General features: G+C 40.8%; 1 protein-coding gene across 4 annotated transcripts in view; it reads right to left on the bottom strand.

Moving 5' to 3' along the window:
- Positions 1-23,781, bottom strand: part of arb2a (ARB2 cotranscriptional regulator A) — a 220,545-nt gene that overhangs the window by 190,405 nt on the left and 6,359 nt on the right. For all 4 annotated transcript variants that reach the window (XM_063017893.1, XM_063017892.1, XM_063017894.1 and 1 more), the window contains exons 4-6: positions 21,042-21,142; positions 4,277-4,342; positions 502-693 (exon numbers count right to left, since the gene is read on the bottom strand). In XM_063017893.1, coding sequence (XP_062873963.1) covers positions 502-693; positions 4,277-4,342; positions 21,042-21,142 — 359 coding nt within the window. The remainder of the gene's footprint in view (positions 1-501; positions 694-4,276; positions 4,343-21,041; positions 21,143-23,781) is intronic.

The raw sequence follows: 23,781 nt of genomic DNA on the forward strand, positions 1-23,781 counted from the left end.
ACTGGCAAAAACCAAAACCAATACTTGTTGGGCACCCAGTATTAGATCCACAATTATTAGCATTTAATCAAATTTGTGAATTGACGGGCAGTGTAATTGCATCAAAGTGACACCTATGCTGACAAGCTGAATAAAAAATAAAACTACATCATGGTGTTTCAGATACCAGAGTTTGTCTCTGAGCATATTAGCACTGACCGGTTGCCATAATTCACAAAAATGAACCAATAAGTGTTCAGTCCTAAAATCGCTGACCTCACAAGGTAAATAGTGCCAATATGAGACTGGCCAAATTAAACTGACAATATAAATTAACTAAAATCATCAAAGAAAAACCATAGACTGCATTATCATAGACTTTCATAACACTGACCCCAGCCAGCAACCTCGATGACACCCCAAAACCAGAAACAATTCATGATAAAACCATAAATCCAAACTGACCCGTAAATCAATGTAGCGTAATGCAGACATTAAGCCATAGAGCTGACTGAGCTTTACCTTCATAGCTTTGGTGATGAAAGGGATCTGTGTGCCGCTGTTTAAATCCTCATTGATGATGAGACGTCGGGCCCACTGGCCTGCTCGTACTACACCGCTGCCCTGGATCAGCACCAGCAGCTTGTCTGTGTTCGTCAGTGCATCCTCGCTCATGTAGATAAGGCTTGTTGGTTCGTCATCCGTCGCATCCACCTGAGATGTTAAAACAGTTAGTGCAGGGTAAAGATGCAGCACATACAAAAACTCATCAGCAAATAATCATCTTGTTAACATAACCAAGGTTTTTTTTTTGTTGCATTTTTTGCATTACACTTCCTCATGTTGATGTTGACTAACTCAGATATGCAAATCAGCTTTGTGTACTGAGAGTCACACCCTAATCCCACTATCCTCTGTCTCTGTGCAGCACCATCAATCAGTCAGCAGAGGTTGGTTTTGCATCAGTTATGAGGAATCCACTGTTAGCCTACCAATACAGAGCAATTGATCTGAGAAAGGAAAAAAACAAACAAATGGGGTATAGTCTGCATGCTGCTGCAACGACAACTCCGAGTGTCAAATCAGGGCACGAGTATGAGCAGCGGAAGAGTACTGAGAGTAAAGTGTGATCCTCCGTATATGCAGCAGCTCACGCAGCACAAGTTTGAGGTGTCTGCTGGCCTGTGGCCCATCCTTGGCCAACAAGGCTGTCTTGCAGCCGTTGTCTGAGTGTGATAAAAAAAAAAAAAAGTAGGCAATTCTAATAAATATTGAACTGGATTGCATTGAAATTTTATTGGGATGTAGCCTGTACGTATTTATCAGTCAAGTAAACACTAATTAAAGTAGTCAACTAAAGTATTTGGCTTGAATCCACAGTCTGTCGTCATTTAATCTAAATTGGTAATACAGGATAATCTTGTCACTAGGAGACTATTGGGAATATGGGCTACTGAATAGAATAAAGGAAAAAGCGCTACAGAGTTCACAACATTGGCAAGAACATAAAAAGTAGTTTATGCTCAGAAACATCTTAGTAAGAAATGAAGTACGTATATTCAAACTGGAATGATGCAAAAGAAAAAAAACTGCATAATCAATCTTATTTTAAATACCCAGTCTAAAGATTACCATACTCTTTTTCATGTCCTTAAAGTAAGTGTTTTACTGTGATTAAATTAAAAATGGCAGTTGAAGCAAGAACAAACATTTGTACAATTATTTATGGAAGAGATTTGGGGCTTGATTTGGATTTTCATTACATGTCGGATACATCGGCTTTGTCGCTCCAGTGCAAACCGAACAAGAAAACATGTCCTGGCTGATCGACTTCATTTTGAGCAAAAACAAAAGTGGAATTTAATCTTCCGCCGAATCAGTCCAACACACTGTCAGACAAAACCATATTTTGATTTGCACAGAGACCTTGTTTCCCCCCATATTTCCATTCCCAATCATTATTTAATGCTGTAGGTTTAAGCAAACCCCCCACCATTATTAACTGTATGTTACTGAGACTCTTCAATCTCTTGATGTGTGTCAACAACTATATTTATTCTCATTCCATTAGATCGGAGCAGGGCAGCAAATACACAAACAGTAGAATGAGTCACAGCCAGCAATCATTCATAATGAATGGTGATCTGCATAGAGACAGACGTTACTGAAGACAGACAGCAGCTGTCTGGCCTTGACGACTTTATTACACTGTCATAGATCCTCCTGAATTTTATATTGCATATTTTATGATTGTGGATCTGTACAAACCATTTTTAGGGTTCCTGTAGACTCTTATTTTGTTTCTATTTTTTCTAACATAATTTTTAGTACAGCTTTTAAAAGGGGGATTTGGCCAGTTTTTAACTTGTATGGAAACACACATATACATTTATAGGCGCCATTCAGCTGAATCAGTGCCACTTCTGTCCCTAGGACATTATGTGTATAAATGTATATGAAAATCAACTTTAAAATGCCTTTTTTAATTGAGCAAAATGCACATCAATCTGATTGCAAATCTAGGATATATAATTTAAAATGTTAATAAAATCCCCTATAACACTGAAACAATAGTATTTTTTCATGTCACCACTCTCTAACACGACACTTTCCTTGGATTGTTTGGTGACTCCACATTCCATCTATGTTTTTAATATTTATTGTCCATAAAAAATGTATAATAATGGGGTTAAAATCCATGTTTTAGTCATGTCCCCAGGTTTTCACTCAGTCCTGTTACCCTTACATATTCATTCTTCTGATGACAGAACTGTACATGATCTGTATCTACTGAAGGCTACAGGAAAACCAAATGTAAGTTTTACCTTGTTACCCTGTATGTTTAATAATATTATTACTCTGACGGAGAAGATCAATCTCAACGTATATTGCTGTTACCTACATTTTGTCTTAGTTGTAGTTTGTTCATTTTAAAAATATATTTTTTAATAATCACTAGATTGGGCCCAGTGTTCTCATGTTTTTAAGATAAACTCCATGCTGCTATATATTATTTATTTATTAATTCTATGTTAAAAACTCAGTCCTGTTACTATACACAAATGGCACTCAGACAAATACGGTCAACAAAAATGCTGTACTGAACAGCTGGGTGACCTTTAACATGGCCTGTTCTGTGCAACGCCTGTTCTTCTAAAGCTGCCCTATTGAACTATTAATGTATCTTGGATGTGGAAAGGAACAGCTGGGCCACAAACCAGTAGAGCAGACATTTAGAAATGCCTAACACAGAAAATGATCAGCTTTTGATTGCAACACTCACTTTGACTGTCAAACTGCCTTTACAGGAATAAAAAGAACTGTTTATCTGGTGCTTCATGGATTGGGTTTCCAAAGCCTGACAGGATTTGCAATAGAAATTTAGTGTGAAATGTGCCAATGCAGCCAGCAGTGGAATACAGTTTGGAATTTACCACTGGCCAGTAAAAAGAAGCCGCTGGTGTCTGGACACGTGTTGAAGAGGGTCGCACACCATCAACACCCCTCCATCAGCCAATCTCAAAGCAATTATAGCTTAGTGGTTAAGGTACTGGACTAGTAATCGAAAGGTTGCTGGTTCAAGCCCCACCACTGCCAGGTTGCCACTGTTGGGCCCTTGAGCAAGGCCCTTAACTTTCAATTGCTTCGACTGTATACTGTCTCAGTACTGTAAGTCACTTTGGATAAATCCTGAAAATGTAGATGTCTTAGCCAGCATAGATTTTACGCAAGCAGGTTTTCTGGCCTGGTTTTGTCCCACAACCTGTGGTCAGTGGTTCGTAAACGAATATCATGGCAGGCCAGGGACTCGCGATGGATTGATGTCCTGTCCGGAGCAGTGTTAATGCATTGCACCATGTGATTCTCGACAAGTAAAGCAGAAGCAGTGGTGACGAATACATAAAAATGAAATGAATGAACGCGCTACTTTATATAAATGATCCACAGAATTCTGCAGTGCAAAACAGAGCTTTACTTATAAAATAAAATGATAAAGCTGTGAATCGTAACCTTCTTGTGTTTGCACACACATCAGGCCGTGACTAACGCAGCCTGCTAAATAAAGTCTCCTTAATCATATTTAAACACAAAAAGATTAAGAAGTGGTTGTTCCACACATAAAAAGCAAGCCTGAAGTCAAGATTACTCAGTGTAGAACAGGAAGCAGGAGATATGGAAGCCTATTCAGCATCTTGCTTCCTGAAAACCTAGCTAGCGCTTTTACATCCAAGGTTTTTTTTTTGTTTTGTTTTTTATTCAAAAGTAACACAGCTTCTGTTTTTTTAGCAGCACTTACCGGGAGAATCACTTTCTTTAGCTTGCAGTCTTTCTCCAGGAGCTCATAAACATACTGCGTGATGATCTGAAAAATAAATAAATAAATACATTTTCATTTGTATTCCAGGCATAATTTAAAAAATGGCTCTAAAATAATAAGAAATAACACTCAAGTCACATGAACACTATACACATATATTATCTACTGTGCGTATACATATACACTTTACACATATATATTAATTTTCTATTTTCTTAAGAGAAACTATGTTTTCTTTTCTTAAACAAATATCTGCTAAAGCTGCCCCAACCAGCTTTCAAAGGGACAGACAAATGCTATGCTAAAGCAAGAGTGATTAAAACCCCTCTGCAACAACTAACGCCAAGTTCCAAACTGCAGATGAAAGCAAGGTCAGCAAACTTCATGGGTTAGATTTTCATGGATAAACGTCAAATTAACATAAGTAAGTGGTGTAAAGCATGATGCAGAATGTTAAATCCTTGTTTACTATGTTGTACCTCAAAGAAAGATCAGAAGGGATGTGCATATTTCTCCCCCTACAGTGCATAATATTATTAAATGATTCAAGGAATCGGGAGGAATTTCAGTGTAAAGGCCAAGGACGGAAGCTAAGGCTGAACGCCCATGATCTTCGATCCCTCAGACGGCACTGCATCAAGAACCGCCACTCAACAATAGCTGATATAACCACAATGAAATAAAAGTCTATGTAAGTAAAGTAAATGTAAGAAACTCTGTTTTTTTTATTATTTGCATTTTCCATCCTGTCTCCATATATATACTGTATACACACACACAGTATAATGTTATATATTTTATTAGAAGGGGGGGTTGGACTAGGGAAAGTCGTCCTACATATATGAAGCAGCTCACGTACCACGTGTTGGAGGTGTCCAACAGCTGTTGCCTGAATGTGGTAAACAACTGGTAAGCAATACTAATAAACATTTTACTAGATTGGATTGCACTGCCATTTTATTGGGATGTAGCCTTTACGTATTTATCAGTCAAGTAAACACTAATTAAAGCAGTCAACAAAGTATTTTAGTGTTATTATGTTCCACTGTCTACACTTCATGGATTGGGTTTCCAGAGTCTGACAGGGTACACAATAAAAACTGTTAGACGATGGATTAAACTAGGGAACTTTAAATGCTACCAAATACAATAAAATGTAATAGAATTCTATGCTTTATCTTTGGTCAATATTTCTGTACACAGGTGGGTCCATAAACATGGTTTGGTGGGGAAGAATTACCAGGCAGGTCATTTGAAATGCCTGTGAGCAGGCATTTTCACCCAATCATCAGTGCAGAATGTCACTAATGCTCTGATGCCTGAAAGAGAGCAAAAAATCTAATAAAAAAATCAAGTCCTAATTTATTCCTATATTTTCAGGGTGTGATACTACGTTTGGCTGTACAATGCTTTCATTTTATATAACTGCTATAATATTGAATTTAAATCTAAGAAAGCTTATAATTTTTCGCATGTGTATACAGCACTCATGCTTACATCTGGCCTTGAGACACCCTATTTCAATTAACCGCTTTTCAATTCATTCTATTTCAATTAACCACTTTATATGCAGATGTACAGTACAGTACAGTACAGTACAGTACAGTACAACAATTTTTTTTTCGCATATTCCAGCTCGTTTGGAAGCTGGGGTCATTGTACGGCACCCCTGGAGCAAACAGGTTTAAGGGCCTTGCTCAAAGACCCAACAGTGGCTGAATAGCAGAGCCCCATAGCTCTACCCACTAGGCTACCACTGTCCCAACTGTTTGTATTTGATTCCACCAGGAATGACAAGGCAGGCAGAAGGCAGGAATACCCTGAACGGGGTGCCAATACATCCCAGGGCAACTGCCATTCCTACCTTGGACTTAGCCAATCATACATTATCTGTGTGGATTCTGGCAAGCCGATAGCACCGCCAAGATTCGAACCCCGGATCTCAGCAATGGTGGGCTAGCATACTAGACCGTCCATATTTATTCCTATATTTTCAGATGTACTGGTAGGGTGTATTGACACGTTTAGCTGTACAATGCTTTCATTCCACATAGCTGCTACAATATTGAATTTGAATCTAAGAAAGCACATGATTTTTTGCATATGTAAACAGCACTCAGGCCTACATGTGGCCTTGAGACCGCCAAGCGAGGCAGATAATTGGGACTGTCTGGATTGCTCTTGTTCGGAGCAGAGAATAGAGCATGTGGTCTGTCAGCCCAAAGCGAGAAACGTCTCGACTACAAGCGACGAGTTAATGTAAGGTATGTTTATCCCTGCAGCTACACGAGTACGGATTTCGTATGTGGTGTAAATTTAACTTGGAGCCCAAAGTTTCATGCTTCAACAGCATCAACGACTTTTGGCGGCGTCTTTCTTGTTGCTCGCCCAAACTCAATCTGCAGCAGCTGGAAAAACAAGAGTTTAGGAGACGGGTCTGTAAAGAGGTGCAGAAGGAGCCGCTTGTAAATGGCAAAGAGATCAGTAGGATGGGATGGGATGACTTCTAGGGCGAAAAGGAATGAGGAGGGGACTTATCATCCTGCCAAGTACATTCAATAATGTTTGGAGATCTTTGCGGCCCACCCGAGCCATGGGGGATCAGGAGGATCTGGAATACTGTTTGATGGTCAGCTGTTAGGAGTCGTGACTATGTGTTGTTTGTGTGAGGTCTTTGGATTATGTTTATGACCAGAAGATAATTAAATAAATTTCTGGAAGTTTGAAGCTTGTGTCGTAAGCTGAGTTACTCAAATGTAATCATGCACAAATGATCTTCAGAATAATGTGACAGCAACAGCAGTGATAGTACACTGAAATATTAAATGTGTCTTGAATCAAAAGCTAAACATTTAACATCCAAACGGCAAACAAATAAAAAACTATTAAATTATACTACAAGAAACCACCTTTAAACACCTTTAATTTCTATTCAAAATATCGTTTCTTCTTATTTTTCATCGCAGCATCGGCTCAAGGGCCCGACAGAAAGGGTAGAGCTGGGATTCAAACTCTCAACCTTTCGATTGATTGCCCAAAGCCCTACCCACTAGGTTACCATTGTCCCACCAGTAAACACAAAGTAGGCACAAGGCAGGAATACCCTGGACAATGTGCCAATACATCCCAGGGCTACTGCCACCCCTACCTTGGGCTACCATACTAGACCACCGTGCCACCTGAGCTCCGACTTATTGTGTTATATATTTTATAATTAAATGAAGAAAAGTTGCACAACTGCACAAGGAACAACAGGATTCACCGTATGTGGTTCGGCTCTCTGTGAGAATCCATCGCTGGCTGATGTAAAGAAGTAACAGGTGACAGCACATGTTGGAGGGAATTACTTCTAGTCTAGTCACATGTTAAAGGGAAATAGTTTCTGGCTTTCCTCAGCCAGTATGGAACATGACATTGGAAATAACTAGATTGCCTAAATAAATAATATAATAAATATATTTATTATAAAACCAGATGGTTCTTACTTTGTAGCAGCAATGAGTTGGAGACTTTCTAACAGAGTAATTCTAAGAGCATGGGTCTCTTTACTCACTCACTCACTTTCTTAATTGCTTATCCAGTCAGGGTCGCATGTGCTGGAGCCTATCCCAGCTATTCAATGGGCGCAAGGCAGACAGTAACACCCTTAGTGTCCATTGCCAGGACCTTCTTGCTGCGAGACGACAGTGCTACCCACAGAGCCACCGTGCCGGCCCATGGGTCTCTGTATTTAATAATTTTTTCTCTTAAGATCTCTTTATATGATATTTATAAGAATAATATTTAGAAAGTTTTTCCCACCACGGTTGCCTGGAAGCTTGCTCATTACAGGTTTGAGGTCTGAATCTGTAAAGATGCTCTGTGTCGATTTTCCAATGTAAAAAGCGCAATACAAATTGAGCTAAATTAGGTTTGCATTGACAGATTTCAGTTAAAATGATCTTGGATCAGCAAGGTGGATGAAAAAGAGCCAGTTATGAAAAAAAAAATATATATATATAATCCACTGGTTGTAACGGACCCGTCGAAAGCCGTAGGACATAAGCCATTGCTTATTTGATTACAAACACCGAAAGCACATTAAGGGGCCAAACGAGCTAATGCAATGAGATATTAGCAGCCATCAGCGGTCAGCCGGCTTAAATGAGTCGACAGATCTATCGGCCGGTTCCACCGACGGCGGCTGCGGCTAAAGCGGTGTAAAGATAAGGGCTGCTCAACAGCACCTAATTCACTAAATGTCAAGCGCTCTGATAAAGACTGAAATGACTGAAGTGCAATATGCTCGTGTTTAACGATATCAATAAGCCTTGCAGGAAATTTCATTTGTGCTCAGTTATTGCTTCAGTGTCTCAGGTGGCTCTGTGTGATTATGACGGGGAGGACCGTGGACAGACAGGGACCGTTCTGCTCGGGACTGGGTCAGAAACTTTTCTACAATGATGTGTGTGCTCCATGTGTGTTAACGTTAAGCTAAGCTATTACTTGATTTAATGCCAGGGCGGCACAGTGGCTCGGTGGGTAGCACTGTCGCCTCACAGCAAGAAGGTTCTGGGTTCGATTCCCAGGTGGAGTGGTCCAGGCCCTTTCTGTGTGCAGTTTGTGTGGGTTTCCTGCGGGAGCTCCGGTTTCCTCCCACAGTCCAAAGACATGCAGGCAGGTGAATTGGAGATACAAAATTATCCATGACTGTTTGACATTAAAGACTTGAACTGATGAATGTCTTATGAATGAAACCAAAGTGTGTAAAACATGACATTAAAATCCTAATCCTAATGATAATAATAATAATAATAATAATAATAATAATAATAATAGTAATTTAATGCCAGAACTCCTGGGTTTCCTACTCAGGTCCAGATTTCCAGCATTCTTCTACCATGTACACCAGAGGGGTCTGTGCTCAGATATGAACATAATGATTGTGTGTTGTACACGATATGTGTAAAAAGTGACACCAGTATAGCAACATGTAACAATTACTGAATAAAATTCGAGGCATTGGTCAGTGGCAACTTGGTGGTGGTAGGGCTTAAACCGGCAACTCTCAGATTACTAGTCCAGTACCTTAACCACTGAGCTACAACTACCCTCTTACAATAGCCAATTACTATGCAGTGATAGCTCAGTGATTAAGGTGCTGGTCCAGTAAGTGGAAAGTCTCTAGTTCATGTCACCACAGTTGGGCTCTTTAGCAAGGCCTTAATTCTGTCACAACTGTAAGTCATGTAGCATAAAAGCTTCTGCTCAATACTGTAAATGGTAATATTACTGTACTGACATACCAGAATTAGAACCTACAAAATACTGACCAGCACGTCAGACTGAATTTGTTCAAACTCCAGTAAATAAAGCCGTTTTGGAAAATGCACGACGATGTCGATGACAGTATTTACTCTACAATTCAGTAAAATCAGCCGAAAATAGTCCACGAAAGTCCGTACTTGAAGAGGGAATCCCACAGGTGCACGAGCTGAGTGACAGATGATTTCCCGTTGTTATATTTCCATATAACGATACGACGGGAACTGACCGCCTTCTAGAAATGCAGTGCAGCACATTCCAGAGAATTTGACAAAATCACGTCTGTCAGCGTAATTAGAGCGCTGCAGAGTGGCGTAATTAATATTGTCTTATTAGTTGGATAATGAAAGCCCTGCAGGTAAAAATGCTAAGTGCTTCTCAATGCTCTTTCGTTACGTGACGTGGATGGTGATCACAGTCTTAGTGTGTATGTATGGATGGTTTAGAAGGACAGCTGCAAAAAAACAAGACTGTGTTCTACCATGAGAGCATCCAAAGTGAAGCTGATATACCAAGATGTGTCTAATGTTTAATCTGCCTTTAGTTTCTGCCTGGAGGTTTAAATGTCGGCTCTTGGGCAGATGCACAGAAGGTATGCATAGCTGTGTGACTATATGGTCTTGAAGTTAAAAACAAAGTTAAGGTTAAAGGCCACTGCTCTTCCACACAAAGAAACTAAGAAAAGCAGATCTATTTCGCACATCCTGCATGAGGAACACACAAAGCGAAGATCTACTGCTCCTGTGAGGCTGTGTTTTGGAGGAACAGGGAGGAAGGAAGAGTCTTAGTACGGGGATCTGCTGGACAGCGAGACAGAGACAGAGCGTCTAAAGGGCTGGGGTCAGCGCTAATCCCCGACACATACTGTCCACTGCCAAATCACGCACTACACCGTGGCTAAGACGTGGAGAGACAGGAGACGCCACAGAGGCCTTGACCGGAGCATCTCTCGCCAGCCGGGAAAAGTGATAACACACACATCTGACATTTCTGTAAGATGATCCGTTTGTAAACTCAAACGCAGGAAATTCCATCTCCACTAAGCAGGCATCATGGGATCTTTCATACAAGCAAAAGGATAAAAAAAGCAAAGGTCCAAGACCTCCCACAACATCTGCTCTCCAGCCCCCCGGTTCAGCCGACTGTGGGCCTCTAGTGATAAGATGTTCGCGCTCCGGATGGAAGAGGCGGGTGTCAGTGTGATACTCTTGACCCGCAGCGAGACAGAGTTCCTAAGGGGCTAAAAAAAATGATGACAGGTGCTTATCAGGCAGTGGCGCATTAAACCTGACTAATGATAACGCCAAACTCTCGTCAGAGAGAGATCATCAGTAATGAGTGAAGTTCGACCCTGACAGAGGGAATAAACCTGACACCAAGAAACAAAACAAAAAAATTACAGCAAGATTAGAAAAAACAACTGGCCAATAATGTAACAGAATGGGCGGCTAAAGAACTGCCCAGCACACAATTAAGATTCACCACATGGTCAAAAGTATGTGGACACCTAGGTGTATAAAATCAAATATTTCAAACAGTTTACAAGCTTCAAACTTTCCTGTTCCAGCATGACTGTGCCTAGTGGGTAGAGCTTTGGCCTATTAACTAAGAGGTTGAGAGTTCGAATCCCAGCTCTTCCATGCAGCCACTGTTGGGCTCTTGAGTGAGGCCCGTTAACCCTCTCGGCTCCAGGGGCGCCGTGCAATGACTGATCCTGCGCTCTGACCCCAGCTTTCATACAAGCTAGGATATGTATATGTATATCTGACAAATAAAGGAATTCTATAAAGAAATAGAATAGAAATAGATGAATTAAGTATTAAGAGACTGTACAAGGCATCTGACCTAAACCACTGCTGAACACATTTGGGATGAACTGGAACATCAATTGTAAACCGGGCTTGTCCAACTTCAGTGACTAACCTTACAAATGCTCTTTTGACTGAATGGACAGAAATTCTCACACTTTCCAAAAACATGAAGGCTGTTATGGATGCAAAAAGAGTGCCAATAAAGAGGAATGGGAAGTCCAACAAGCTCACAGTCAGCTTTCCAAATATTCTAAATGTATAGTCTACATAACATGTATAGAGCATAAAAGTATGTTTTATTCATCTTAATTTTGGCACAACACCCGTGTTGCAAAACACCCATTTTGGGTGAGGAAAGCCTCAGGCTAGCAGTACTGCAGCCAACCGGTGCATAAAATCTAGCGCACAGTGGTGAAAACTCTGAAATAAGAATTGGCAGTGGAATAGGTTGTACTTAAGACCTTGGAAACAAATCATCCCACCTTTCCAGCAATTCAGGATAGTGTGCCAAACAAGCTCAGCTTTGAGTGCTGTAGTGAGTAATACCTGAAAGTCATGTGTCTTTAGGGGGGCAAACTTCTAGGGGTTCCAAACTACTAATGCAGAAACAAGAGCAGCACATGAGCTTCTTAGATTGGGTTCCCATGGCTAAAATCTGGAGTGGTGTAAATCACACCACAGTTAGACTCGAGAAGTGCAGAAATGTTCACCGAGAGATTAATCCAATCAACATCTGGAAGTGTGACTGATAAGTTTGGCAGATGCAAAAAAGGCCACCTGAACAAATGTCTAGTGCTAACTGTTAGGTTTGTTTTAGAAAGAACTTGCCTGGGCTGTGCAGAACCCTGGTTGAAATTCTGCCCAGTGCATGTGAGATACATTAGACCTGGGCGCAACCCTTGGGTAGAGAACAAGTCAAAAAAAATGGGTCGCAGAAAAACTAATAATAATTAAATAAACAAATTTTAACAGGCACATAAGCATGAAATGAACTTGTACAAGAACGCCCCCTTGTGGAGGCTTTACATTACATACTGGAAACCACAGTGGGACCAGATTGCCTCAAATTTGATCAATTAAGTATATTTCTTTTTGTGTTTTGTTTTGATGCACTGTAAAAATCATGGACAAAACATGGGTCACTTGGAAAAAAAGTTTTAAAAAAAACCAGCATTAGAACATTTAAAAGCAATTATTTGAGGCCTAAATAAATGTTGTTTGGTTGGTTCTTATTTTCACTAATCTGTTATTCTTTTATTGTTGCTTTAAGTTTGCTAGTGGGATAAAACTAATCCCCTTCAGCAAAAATCCCACCAGACCTCTGACCGAGCCAGTATCAACAGGAAGTTTGTTCCCAAACCAAAAGCTTCTCAAGAGGACAACTGCAGTGCACAGTCATAATATAATGTAATATAATGGGAGCCTAATGGCCACCTCAGGTGTAACTGCTAAAGGTATGAGAGTCATAATATGCTTTTAAGCACATAGTTTTCTCCTCTGCCCCCCTCTACTTTGCTCGGTGGGGTACGGACAGCTGATGCACCGCAATAAATCAAAAAGGGAAATGTCATTTTCTTCCGAAGTAAAGTTCCTGTTAACATGAAAAAGAAAACTAGCATGAGCAGCGCTGCTGGATGCGCCTGGTGCTTCACTGCTAGAAACCGACTGGATGCACAGCTTGGTCATAAGATCACTGAGATTTTAAAGTGACGTGGTGATAGCATATCCAGTGTGCCATAAAAAGCTTAACAAAATCATAATTATTTGTCTAATACTAAAAGAGCTATCAGTGTTTGTTAACAGTGTAAACAGGCATGGAAGAGTTCTTGAAGCAAAATTTTGAGTTGCCCTTCCACAGAAAATTGGTTTTAATGCAAATGTGCTGGGGCAGACAGGTGGGTGTACTGAATGATGCTTTTATTAATAAATTAAGATACTTCTTTTGGACACTAAGAGTAGCATTGGTCCTGTCAGCACTTCAAGTTGAATATACAACAACATTTCAAGTAATACTGTGTTCCCTTCATCAAGCCCTTAAAGGAAATTCTGAAGGAGATGGATAAAATTTTGTTTGATGCTGCTGGCCAAAAACATTTGTTTTTCTACAGACTATGTATTTCTGTTAAGTAATCAATAATGCTACAATTTAATCAAATTAAAATACATATGCAAAACAATGTTATAACTAAGGCTCTGGGACTACAGCAAACAACAGTCAGAGCAATTACCTACAAATTAAGAAAACATGGAACAGAGGTGAACCTTGAGGAGTGGCCGATCTTCCAAAATTTCAGTAGAAACGCATTGATGACTCATCCAAGAGATGCCTGTTCCACCTTAAGCAGGTTACAAAACCCAGACGAAGCTGTACAGAACTACAGGCCTCAGTTGAGGTCAATAAGGTCCATTCCTTAATAAGAAAGACACTGAGCAGTATCAATCAATCCATCAATCAATCTATATATCCATCTATCCATCTATCTATCCATCCATCAATCTATCCATCAATCTATATATCCATCTATCCATCCATCCATCTATCCATCCATCCATCCATCCATCTATCTATCCATCCATCAATCTATATATCCATCTATCTATCCATCTATCTATCCATCTATCTATCCATCTATCTATCCATCAATCAATCTATATATCCATCTATCCATCCATCTATCCATACATCCATCTATCCATCCATCCATCCATCCATCTATCCATCCATCCATCTATCTATCCATCCATCAATCTATATATCCATCTATCTATCCATCTATCTATCCATCAATCAATCTATATATCCATCTATCCATCCATCTATCCATACATCCATCTATCCATCCATCCATCCATCTATCCATCCATCCATCCATCCATCCATCCATCTATATATCCATCTATCTATCCATCAATCAATCTATATATCCATCTATCCATCCATCCATCCATCCATCCATCCATCTATCTATCCATCCATCTATCTATATATCCATCTATCTATCCATCCATCTATCTATATATCCATCTATCTATCCATCTATCTATCCATCTATCTATCCATCAATCAATCTATATATCCATCTATCCATCCATCCATCTATCCATCTATCTATCCATGCAGATAAACTGAAACAACTGCAGAGACTCCAGACAGACAATGAAAAAACTTCCTCTAGTAGCTTGAGGGGAGAACTGAAACCAGGTCATAAGAATGCATAGCACTGTGGCACCCACTGTACCAGCTGCTGTTCCACCTGGCTGTAAAATGTTTCCAGTAAAAGTCAAGGTTAATGCTGATGTTTAGAACTAATGCTAATAACTATTATGTTGGGTCGTGACTTCAGGACTCGGTTCAAATTTGATTTCTATAATTAAAACCAGTTCAGAACTCTGATGAGACATTAGGACTTATGTCCATCAAAACACTTATCCGTTAATGAAAATTGGACAACTAATGCTAAAGACGAGCAGAAAGGTGAATGTAAGTGTTCCTAAAGTCTGGTTTTGTCCGATTACTGGATTACACTAAACGCACCGTGCATGGAACAGGAAATAGAAACCCCAGATTTGCACACAACACATATCAATGGGCTGCATATAAATATCAGAGCACCTAAAGGGGGGAGGACAGCACACATTCATTTCAAATAAAAACTGAACAATATCAGGTTCAGCTGCTAAGATACAGTGTATCACAAAAGTGAGTACACCCCTCACATTTCTGCAGATATTTAAGTATATCTTTTCATGGGACAACACTGACAAAATGACACTTTGACACAATGAAAAGTAGTCTGTGTGCAGCTTATATAACAGTGTAAATGTATTCTTCCCTCAAAATAACTCAATATACAGCCATTAATGTCTAAACCACCGGCAACAAAAGCGAGTACACCCCTAAGAGACTACACCCCTAAATGTCCAAATTGAGCACTGCTTGTCATTTTCCCTCCAAAATGTCATGTGACTCGTTAGTGTTACTAGGTCTCAGGTGTGCATAGGGAGCAGGTGTGTTCAATTTAGTAGTACAGCTCTCACACTCTCTCATACTGGTCACTGAAAGTTCCAACATGGCACCTCATGGCAAAGAACTCTCTGAGGATCTTAAAAGATGAATTGTTGCGCTACATGAAGATGGCCAAGGCTACAAGAAGATTGCCAACACCCTGAAACTGAGCTGCAGCACAGTGGCCAAGATCATCCAGCGTTTTAAAAGAGCAGGGTCCACTCAGAACAGACCTCGCGTTGGTCGTCCAAAGAAGCTGAGTGCACGTGCTCAGCGTCACATCCAACTGCTGTCTTTGAAAGATAGGCGCAGGAGTGCTGTCAGCATTGCTGCAGATTGAAAAGGTGGGGGGTCAGCCTGTCAGTGCTCAGACCATACGCCGCACACTACATCAAATTGGTCTGCATGGCTGTCACCCCAGAAGGAAGCCTCTTCTGAAGTCTCTACACAAGAAAGCCCGCAAACAGTTTGCTGAAGACATGTCAACAAAGGACATGGATTACTGGAACCATGTCCTATGGTCTGATGAGACCAAGATTAATTTGTTTGGTTCAGATGGTCTCAAGCATGTGTGGCGGCAATCAGGTGAGGAGTACAAAGATAAGTGTGTCATGCCTACAGTCAAGCATGGTGGTGGGAATGCCATGGTCTGGGGTTGCATGAGTGCAGCAGGTGTTGAGGAGTTACATTTCATTAAGGGACACATGAACTCCAATATGTACTGTGAAATTCTGAAGCAGAGCATGATCCCCTCCCTCCGGAAACTGGGTCGCAGGGCAGTGTTCCAGCATGATAATGACCCCAAACACACCTCTGAGACGACCACTGCTTTATTGAAGAGGCTGAGGGTAAAGGTGATGGACTGGCCAAGCATGTCTCCAGACCTAAACCCAATAGAACATCTTTGGGGCATCCTCAAGCGGAAGGTGGAGTCTCGAATATCCGCCAGCTCCGTGATGTCGTCATGGAGGAGTGGAAAAGCATTCCAGTGGCAACCTGTGAAGCTCTGGTAAACTCCATGCCCAGGAGAGTTAAGGCAGTTCTGGGAAATAATGGTGGCCACACAAAATATTGACACTTCAGGAACTTTCACTAAGGGGTGTACTCACTTTTGTTGCCAGTGGTTTAGACATTAATGGCTGTATATTGAGTTATTTTGAGGGAAGAATAAATTTACACTGTTATATAAGCTGCACACAGACTACTTTTCATTGTGTCAAAGTGTCATTTTGTCAGTGTTGTCCCATGAAAAGATATACTTAAATATCTGCAGAAATGTGAGGGGTGTACTCACTTTTGTGATACACTGTATACTGCATTAATGTACAGTAGCTCTCGTTCGCTGTGTAAATGTACTTTACAGTAATTCAGCAGTGTAAAGACACATTAAGGCGTGAGGGGAAAGAGGAAAGCGGACCACGTTAAGGCAGCCATCTGGAGCGGCCGGCTTCATTAGAATACTGCGTGTGTGTCTGTCATGGCACAGATGCAGATAGAGGAGTGAAAAATCCCCATTTATTAACAGCTTAATACTCTCCCATCTGGAGCCGAGCCCACACTGTGTCACCTATCACAGAGAACAGGCCTCTACAGCGCCCGTCACACACTCTCCCGCCTGCTCTGAAATACAGTCAGTGTTACAGTTCTGTTTATACGTGTACGTGTGTGTGTGTGTGTGTGTGGTCAGACCTTTTGACACAAGCAACGTCAACACAGGCACACACTGCCAAATAAGGTTTCCAAAAAAAATAAGATAAATAAGTGATTTTTTACATAAAAATACATGAATATGTAATAATCAAATTGTTTCATATATTTTAATGTGGTATCAATACTTTTTAAAAATAAAATAATCAGTTTAACCTGAAAATTTTTAAAGATACACTATTCGTGAACACTCGTCCACTTGTTATTAGGAATCAAATTCTATTTTGCAGCTGTAAAAGCCTGCGTTTGTCTGAAAGTATTTTGTAGTTTGTATGATACACATGGTGCCTCACTCGTATGTGTGTGTGTACATGTGAGAACGTTTGTGCCGGACTATCTGTTTGTGCCCCCTAATGATGGTGCTGATTTAAAGTAACAGAGGAACAGATTTGAATGAGTAAGCTCAACATGGGCACTTTGTTTCCCTGCTTTATGCTGAGGAGCCTCTGGGTGGCCGTGAAGATTACATTAAAGATTCCTGTTGTCACTGCACACAGCCAGCCATGCATTCAACACCGGCTTCATTGAATCCTATACCCTACACACACACACACACACACACAGAGGATGGTAACTGATACAAGAAAAGTGCTCTTAAGTCCTTATCAAAGGTGCTCTGGACTATAAATCTCATAAAACCAGAATAATAGTGTGTGTGTGTGTGTGTGTGTGTGTGTGTGTGTGTGTGTGTGTGTGTGTGTGTGTGTGTCTGTCTGTCTGTTGGTGTATGTGTGTATGTGTGTTTCTGTCTCAATGCCTGTTGGTGTGTGTTTGTGTGTGGGGGTACATGTGTCTGTGCGTATCTGTCTGACTGTGTGTGTGTGTGTGTGTGTGTGTGTTTGCCTCAATGCCTGTTGGTTTATGTGTGTGTGTGTGTGTATATGTCTGTCTCAATACCTGTCAGTCTGTGTGTGTATGTGTGTTTGTTTGTTTGTCTCAATGCCTGTCGGTGTGTGTGTGTCTGTCTGTCTGTCGGTGTGTGTGTGTGTGTCTGTCTGTCGGTGTGTGTGTGTGTGTGTGTGAGTTCATGTTTCTCAGTCTCATTGCCTGTGTGTGTGTGTGTGTGTGTGTGTGTGTGAGAACTTGCTGCTCGGCTCTTCATTCAGACGGTGCTGAAGTGCAAATTGGACATCTGCTGCTGTGTGCATCCTTACAAAAGCCCTCGCCCACTCCTGCACGCCGTCGAGCTCGGAGCCCGGCGCACTGTTGTTCCTACAGATGAGGGCAAGAGAGTGCAGAGCTGCACTCACATCACCATTCACACGCTCCCAATCCAGCCGATTGCCTCGCTACGCTCCTCCGTGACCATATGGGTCATGTAAGAACCTGACCGACAGTTTGTGTGTGAAAACCCGATGAATGTGCACGTCTAAGTGACCCCTAAGTGCTGCGGCGCTCCGTGTTTGATGAATACATGAATGACTGTATTTGTTAGACTCCTGGAGCTGGACTACATTAATGCAGCCTCTGTATGATGAAGACGACCTCTGGTTTCACCCCGAGTAGCAGGTTCATAACCGCAAAACACAAATTTAGCTTTACATACTAAAAAAAAAAAAGGTGTCTATGTTATTTAAAAAAAATAACATTCACAAAGCTCACAAGTTCATATATAAACTATAAAAATATTATTTTATTTCTGAAGCTCACAGATATGCGTGTATGAAAGGCAGACTTTAAAAAGGACTGTTTCTCTAATCAGAGTACATGGATTTTAAATAAAGCACACAGGTAATCCTAAACAAGTCATTCTCTCTTCTTTTAACTTCAAAAGAATAAGCAGAACAATTAAAGCCAAATAACACGAAAGCAAAATGAACAAAGCTAATTAAGCCAACACGCACTTCTGATTAGCTCATGAATATTGCATGCGCTGGGAGGGAACGATCGGCTTTTGAACTTGTACATGATGCTGAAAACGAGCGCATGAGGTGAACTGTCCAGTTCCAAAAGTGAAGAAAGATTGTAGCCTAGTGATTAAGGTACTGAATCAGTAATCAGAAAATCACCACCACTGCCAGGTTGCAGCTGTTGGGCCCTTGAGCGAGACCCTTAACTCTCAATTGCTCAGACTGTATACTGGCACTATACTGTAAGTCACTTTGGATAAAAGCATCTGCTAAATGCAAAATGTAAATGTAAATAATGAAAGTGTCCACTGCATTCATTGGGACTATCGTTATTACAATTAATATCAAATGTATGAATTTGCTGATCAATTAAAAGAATCTGGATTTCACCTCCAGGTTAAAATGATAAAGCGGACACTCCTGGCGCAGCGGTGTAATGTGAAAGCCTATCACCACTGAGATCAGAGTTTCAGCTTAGCTGTGCTATCAACCGGCCGGGCAACCATACTGGCATGTTTGAATATTAATGGTTGCAGTACAAATGTGGTGTTTGCTGTCTGAAAAAAGTGACTGCACTAGCAACTGATGACTGAGAGAGCTTAGTGTGTCAGACATGTCGGCCAATCATGTTTCACTTTTAAACTTGTGTTATAGCTCAAGGTGCTGAGAAATTGTGAGAATCTGCTTTTCCGAGAGAGTCTGAAACGCTTATTGTTAAAAAAGCTTCTAGTAGTTTCAAGTACTAAAAGAACACAGGAACACTCAACTTCTCTTAATTATTACTGCTCATAAGTTCTCCCCACTAATGAAAATCCTTCATCGTTGTTTTTGTACAATAAGTCACATTAAGCGTTGTTCACAGCGCCTTTTAACGCATCATATCAAACAGTTCGTCTCATTGAAGGCGCTTTGAAAAGGTCAGAACACGCGAGCCCAACGTGGCAATGCAAAAGCAGTTTTGCCGCTTCTCGTGTGAATGCATCCTTAAAGTGACCTCTACGTGATCTTTTCAGCTACATTTAAATACAATTTGCTTTTGAAATATAATGTATAAACAAGCTAAACGTCAGGCAACACATTGTCTGGATTTATATCTGTAATGATTTTTATGTCTCCGTGATACTGTTCATGTCAACCATGTTCCAAAAAATATAATGTGGCATACTTACTGTAGGGCAAACCCCAAAAAATCCTGTGATTGTGAAAATAGTTGTAACAAACCTACTTCTGAGGTGATGAATGTGGTTTGAACAATGCTAAACACAAACATATGAGCTTCCCTACTCGACAATCTTGGTGCTTCAGTGCAAAACTAAACAAGCAAACCAGAAACACTTGACATGTCCTGACTGATCTACCTTAGGGGTAAAAGGACAACTGCATACACTTCATACTGGGCTAAAGCAGAACCCTGAACCCGGGTAGAGCTTTTTTTATTTTAGTAAAAGCTACTGCAAGTCGATGAGTTAGCAACTAAACAAGCAATTGAGGTAACAGAGAATGAAAGTGAGGAAAAAATATAGAAACGGAGAAAATAGATGTAGAGAAGTGTAAATGAGCGCGAGTTTATTACAATCGGCCCGTTGTGTACGAGCGTGTGTGTACAGATCTGCACTGTTCCAGAAAGTGATTCCAATTACTGCAGGGAATCCAATTACAAAGTTATTAAACCTGGGAAACACAGATGCATCAAAACCGTCAGCAAAGTTCCCCGCTTTACCTAATAATACTACAACACTAGCATTTTTCCTCCTGTATTCCACTATTGGAAGATGCATCACATATGAGGATGTTACATGCATAAACTGAGAAACATGTTTTTATTTATTTATTTATTTGGATCTTAATGTCATGTTTAACATGTGTCATTTATGGCGAGACAGGTATTATGTTTTTGTCTTATATTATCTTGTCTTTATAATTTGGGCTATTTTATATTTTCATTTTTATTTTTATGGCTGCAAGGTAGGTTAAGACTGTTCTTGTGTGAACAACACAAGAATAAAATAAATAAATACAAGTTATTAAAGAAATAAAAATAAAAAGATAAAAAGTCACAAACTTACCTCTCCCAGTGCTTCGTATCTTTTTTGGTTCCACCTGTGCATATCCTGCTTATAATTGAAGACAAACAGCTCTCCAGTTTCCATGTGTCGAAGCTGACCATCTGTAAAAGAAAGGGCACAAGTTTAAGCTGCTAATTGATTTTTTTTATCCCCATCCATGTTGAAAGTCCTGATAGATGAATATTTAGCAACATGATGCCTTGTAGACTTTTGTTTTAAACCTATGTACCAAAAATCTCATTCTCATAAGAAATAGAGCACATACATAATCAAATTATATAGCAGCTTTTTTCTGAGAACAGCAGTGAGGCACGCTAGACGGAACAAAAAGTACTGCATGATTTAGTTCTGCTAAGATTTAGGGATGGTCTTTCCAAACTTTGCATTTACTGTCCATTTAGGAACTCTTAGGAAAGTGGCAGCACTGTGGCACAGCTGTAAACATGGGTGGCACACATTAACTTGGGCCCTGAAGGCCTAGAGTTAATCCTGGCCTTCAGTCATCAGGTGTGTGATTTACAACCCCATGGTTTTCTGGAGTTGTGAGCAAACCAGAAAACCTAAAGGGACATCGAGAAGAATGTAAAAGATATCTCAAGATCTCCAGTCTGGCCAGGCATCCAAGCAGGCACAGTCAACCATGTTCCAAAAAAAATAATGTGGCATACTTACTGTAGGGCAAACCCCAAAAAATCCTGTGATTGTGAAAATAGTTGGAACAAACCTACTTTTGAGGATTCTGAGGATCTCAAGATCTCCAGTCTGGCCAGGCATCCAAGCAGGCACAGTTGGCTGTGCCTGAGGAAGGAGGGTTGACTAATCTTTATTGCCACTGTACATCAGCAAACACTGCTGTCTGGTCTAGGTACCTTGGCAGCATATTTGAGGAGCTCATAGTGTGCCTCTGCATAATCTGAAAGACCCCGCGACTGGCAGATAAAGCTACAAATGGTAAGGGAAATGAAATACTAGAATTGCAAAATGTTAAATAATATCACACCAGAGTGCATTGCAATCCTGGTCAGGGTTGTAGTGGGACCAGTTTCCCTGAAAACACTGGGTGCAAAGCAGGAAAACACCCAGGACAGGGCAGCAATTCGTCAAAGACCTTTGGCAGCCTTCCCACCCCCACCTCCCAGGCAGCACCTTCTGGGATTCGAACCTGGATCTTAGTAGTGATGGGCTAGACAGCTGTGCCACCAGAGAAACACCATGCTGTCTTAAGTGCCTCTAGTTCCATTGATTAAAAAAATGACATAACCCTCTCTGACCAATCAGAATGAAGAATTCACCAGCAATGTGCTCTAATATAGGTACATTATAGGGACATATTATAGGTATAGTATAGGGGCAGTGGTAGCCTGATGGGAAGGGTTTTGAGCTATCAACTGAAACTGAAAGTCTCTGCCATGCAGCCACTGTTGGGCCCTTGAGCAAGGCCCTTAACCCTTTCTGGTCCAGGGGCACTGTGCAATGACTGACCCTGTGCTCTTACCCCAGCTTTCAAACAAGCTGGGATATGCGAAGAATTTTCTTGTACTGTACACCTGTATATGTGACAAATAAAGGCATTCTATTCTATATGTAATCACTTCTAGTAGATATAAAAATTACTTTCAGTATCCAGCAGCAAAGACGTGGATTAGTTGGTGGTGTACCAGGACAAAATGATAGTGTACGTGCCACTCAAAACCAGCAACTGGGGTGTAAGCTTCTGTTCAGGCCGTCTTAATGTGCATCGCTCACGCCTTCATGCAATTAAATGTGTTTGGCTGGCATCCCCCATTTGGCAGGTACAAGGCTGGAGGACGACTAGCGCTCCTCTGGTTCCCGTTTGCACTGGCTTCTGGGATGTCTGGCACTTATGCCTTAGACATCTGGTGTGACAGGGCGGTTCTCGGTCCTCTGTCTATCTCTCTCACTTGTACTCTCTTTCTGCCGCTGTCCCCCTCCTACCTGAGAGCTTTGTCTATGTGTAGAGACCACAACTGCTCCTGACCACACATGGCCTTGAGAAGGCCAAGACCATAAAAATGGTTTTGCACTGACCTTCAACTATGCTAAGGAGCAAAGGTATGGCAGCTGGAAGGAGGGGTTCAGAAAGAGTGCTTTGTAAGTGCTGATCACAGTTCTTAAAGTGTATCTGATTTTGGAGAAATCATTTTAAGAAACCCTTAAATGGCTGAAATACACACATCCAAGGGTTTCCTAAAATTCACCGCAAAGTATCCCCTCCCAATGCCACAACCACTTACCACCTACTTTCGGCAATAAAAGTAATCAGAGGTTAGAAAAAAAAAATGGGGTGACATTTTTACTCAGGATGATGTCACTACACAAGCTCAACAGCTATGAACAATAAGCAATGACATTTGACATGCTTAATTTTATTAAAGCATGATTACCTCCAACCCTCCCCTCCCCCAGGGTCCAAACTCTCCACTCAGACCCACCAGTAATTTTATGCATTATGACCACAAACAGTTTGTCTCATTGGATGTGCTTTGAATAGGTCAGCTGCAAACTGGGTCTAAGTTTAATCAGGTGAAAATACAACTAAACATAGATGCATGTTGACGCTTTCTGAGTGGATTTGATGGTTATTCCACACAAATGCAGATTCGTCTCATATCCGAGCTCTGACGATGTTTCAGCGCACCGCACAAGTCAATCGCTGAGTATTTATTTGTTTATTTAATAGGATTTTAATGTCATATTTTACACACGTCTTTGGTTACAT

This window comes from Trichomycterus rosablanca, chromosome 21 (assembly GCF_030014385.1).
Source record: "Trichomycterus rosablanca isolate fTriRos1 chromosome 21, fTriRos1.hap1, whole genome shotgun sequence".
NCBI classification, from domain to species: Eukaryota; Metazoa; Chordata; class Actinopteri; order Siluriformes; family Trichomycteridae; genus Trichomycterus; species Trichomycterus rosablanca.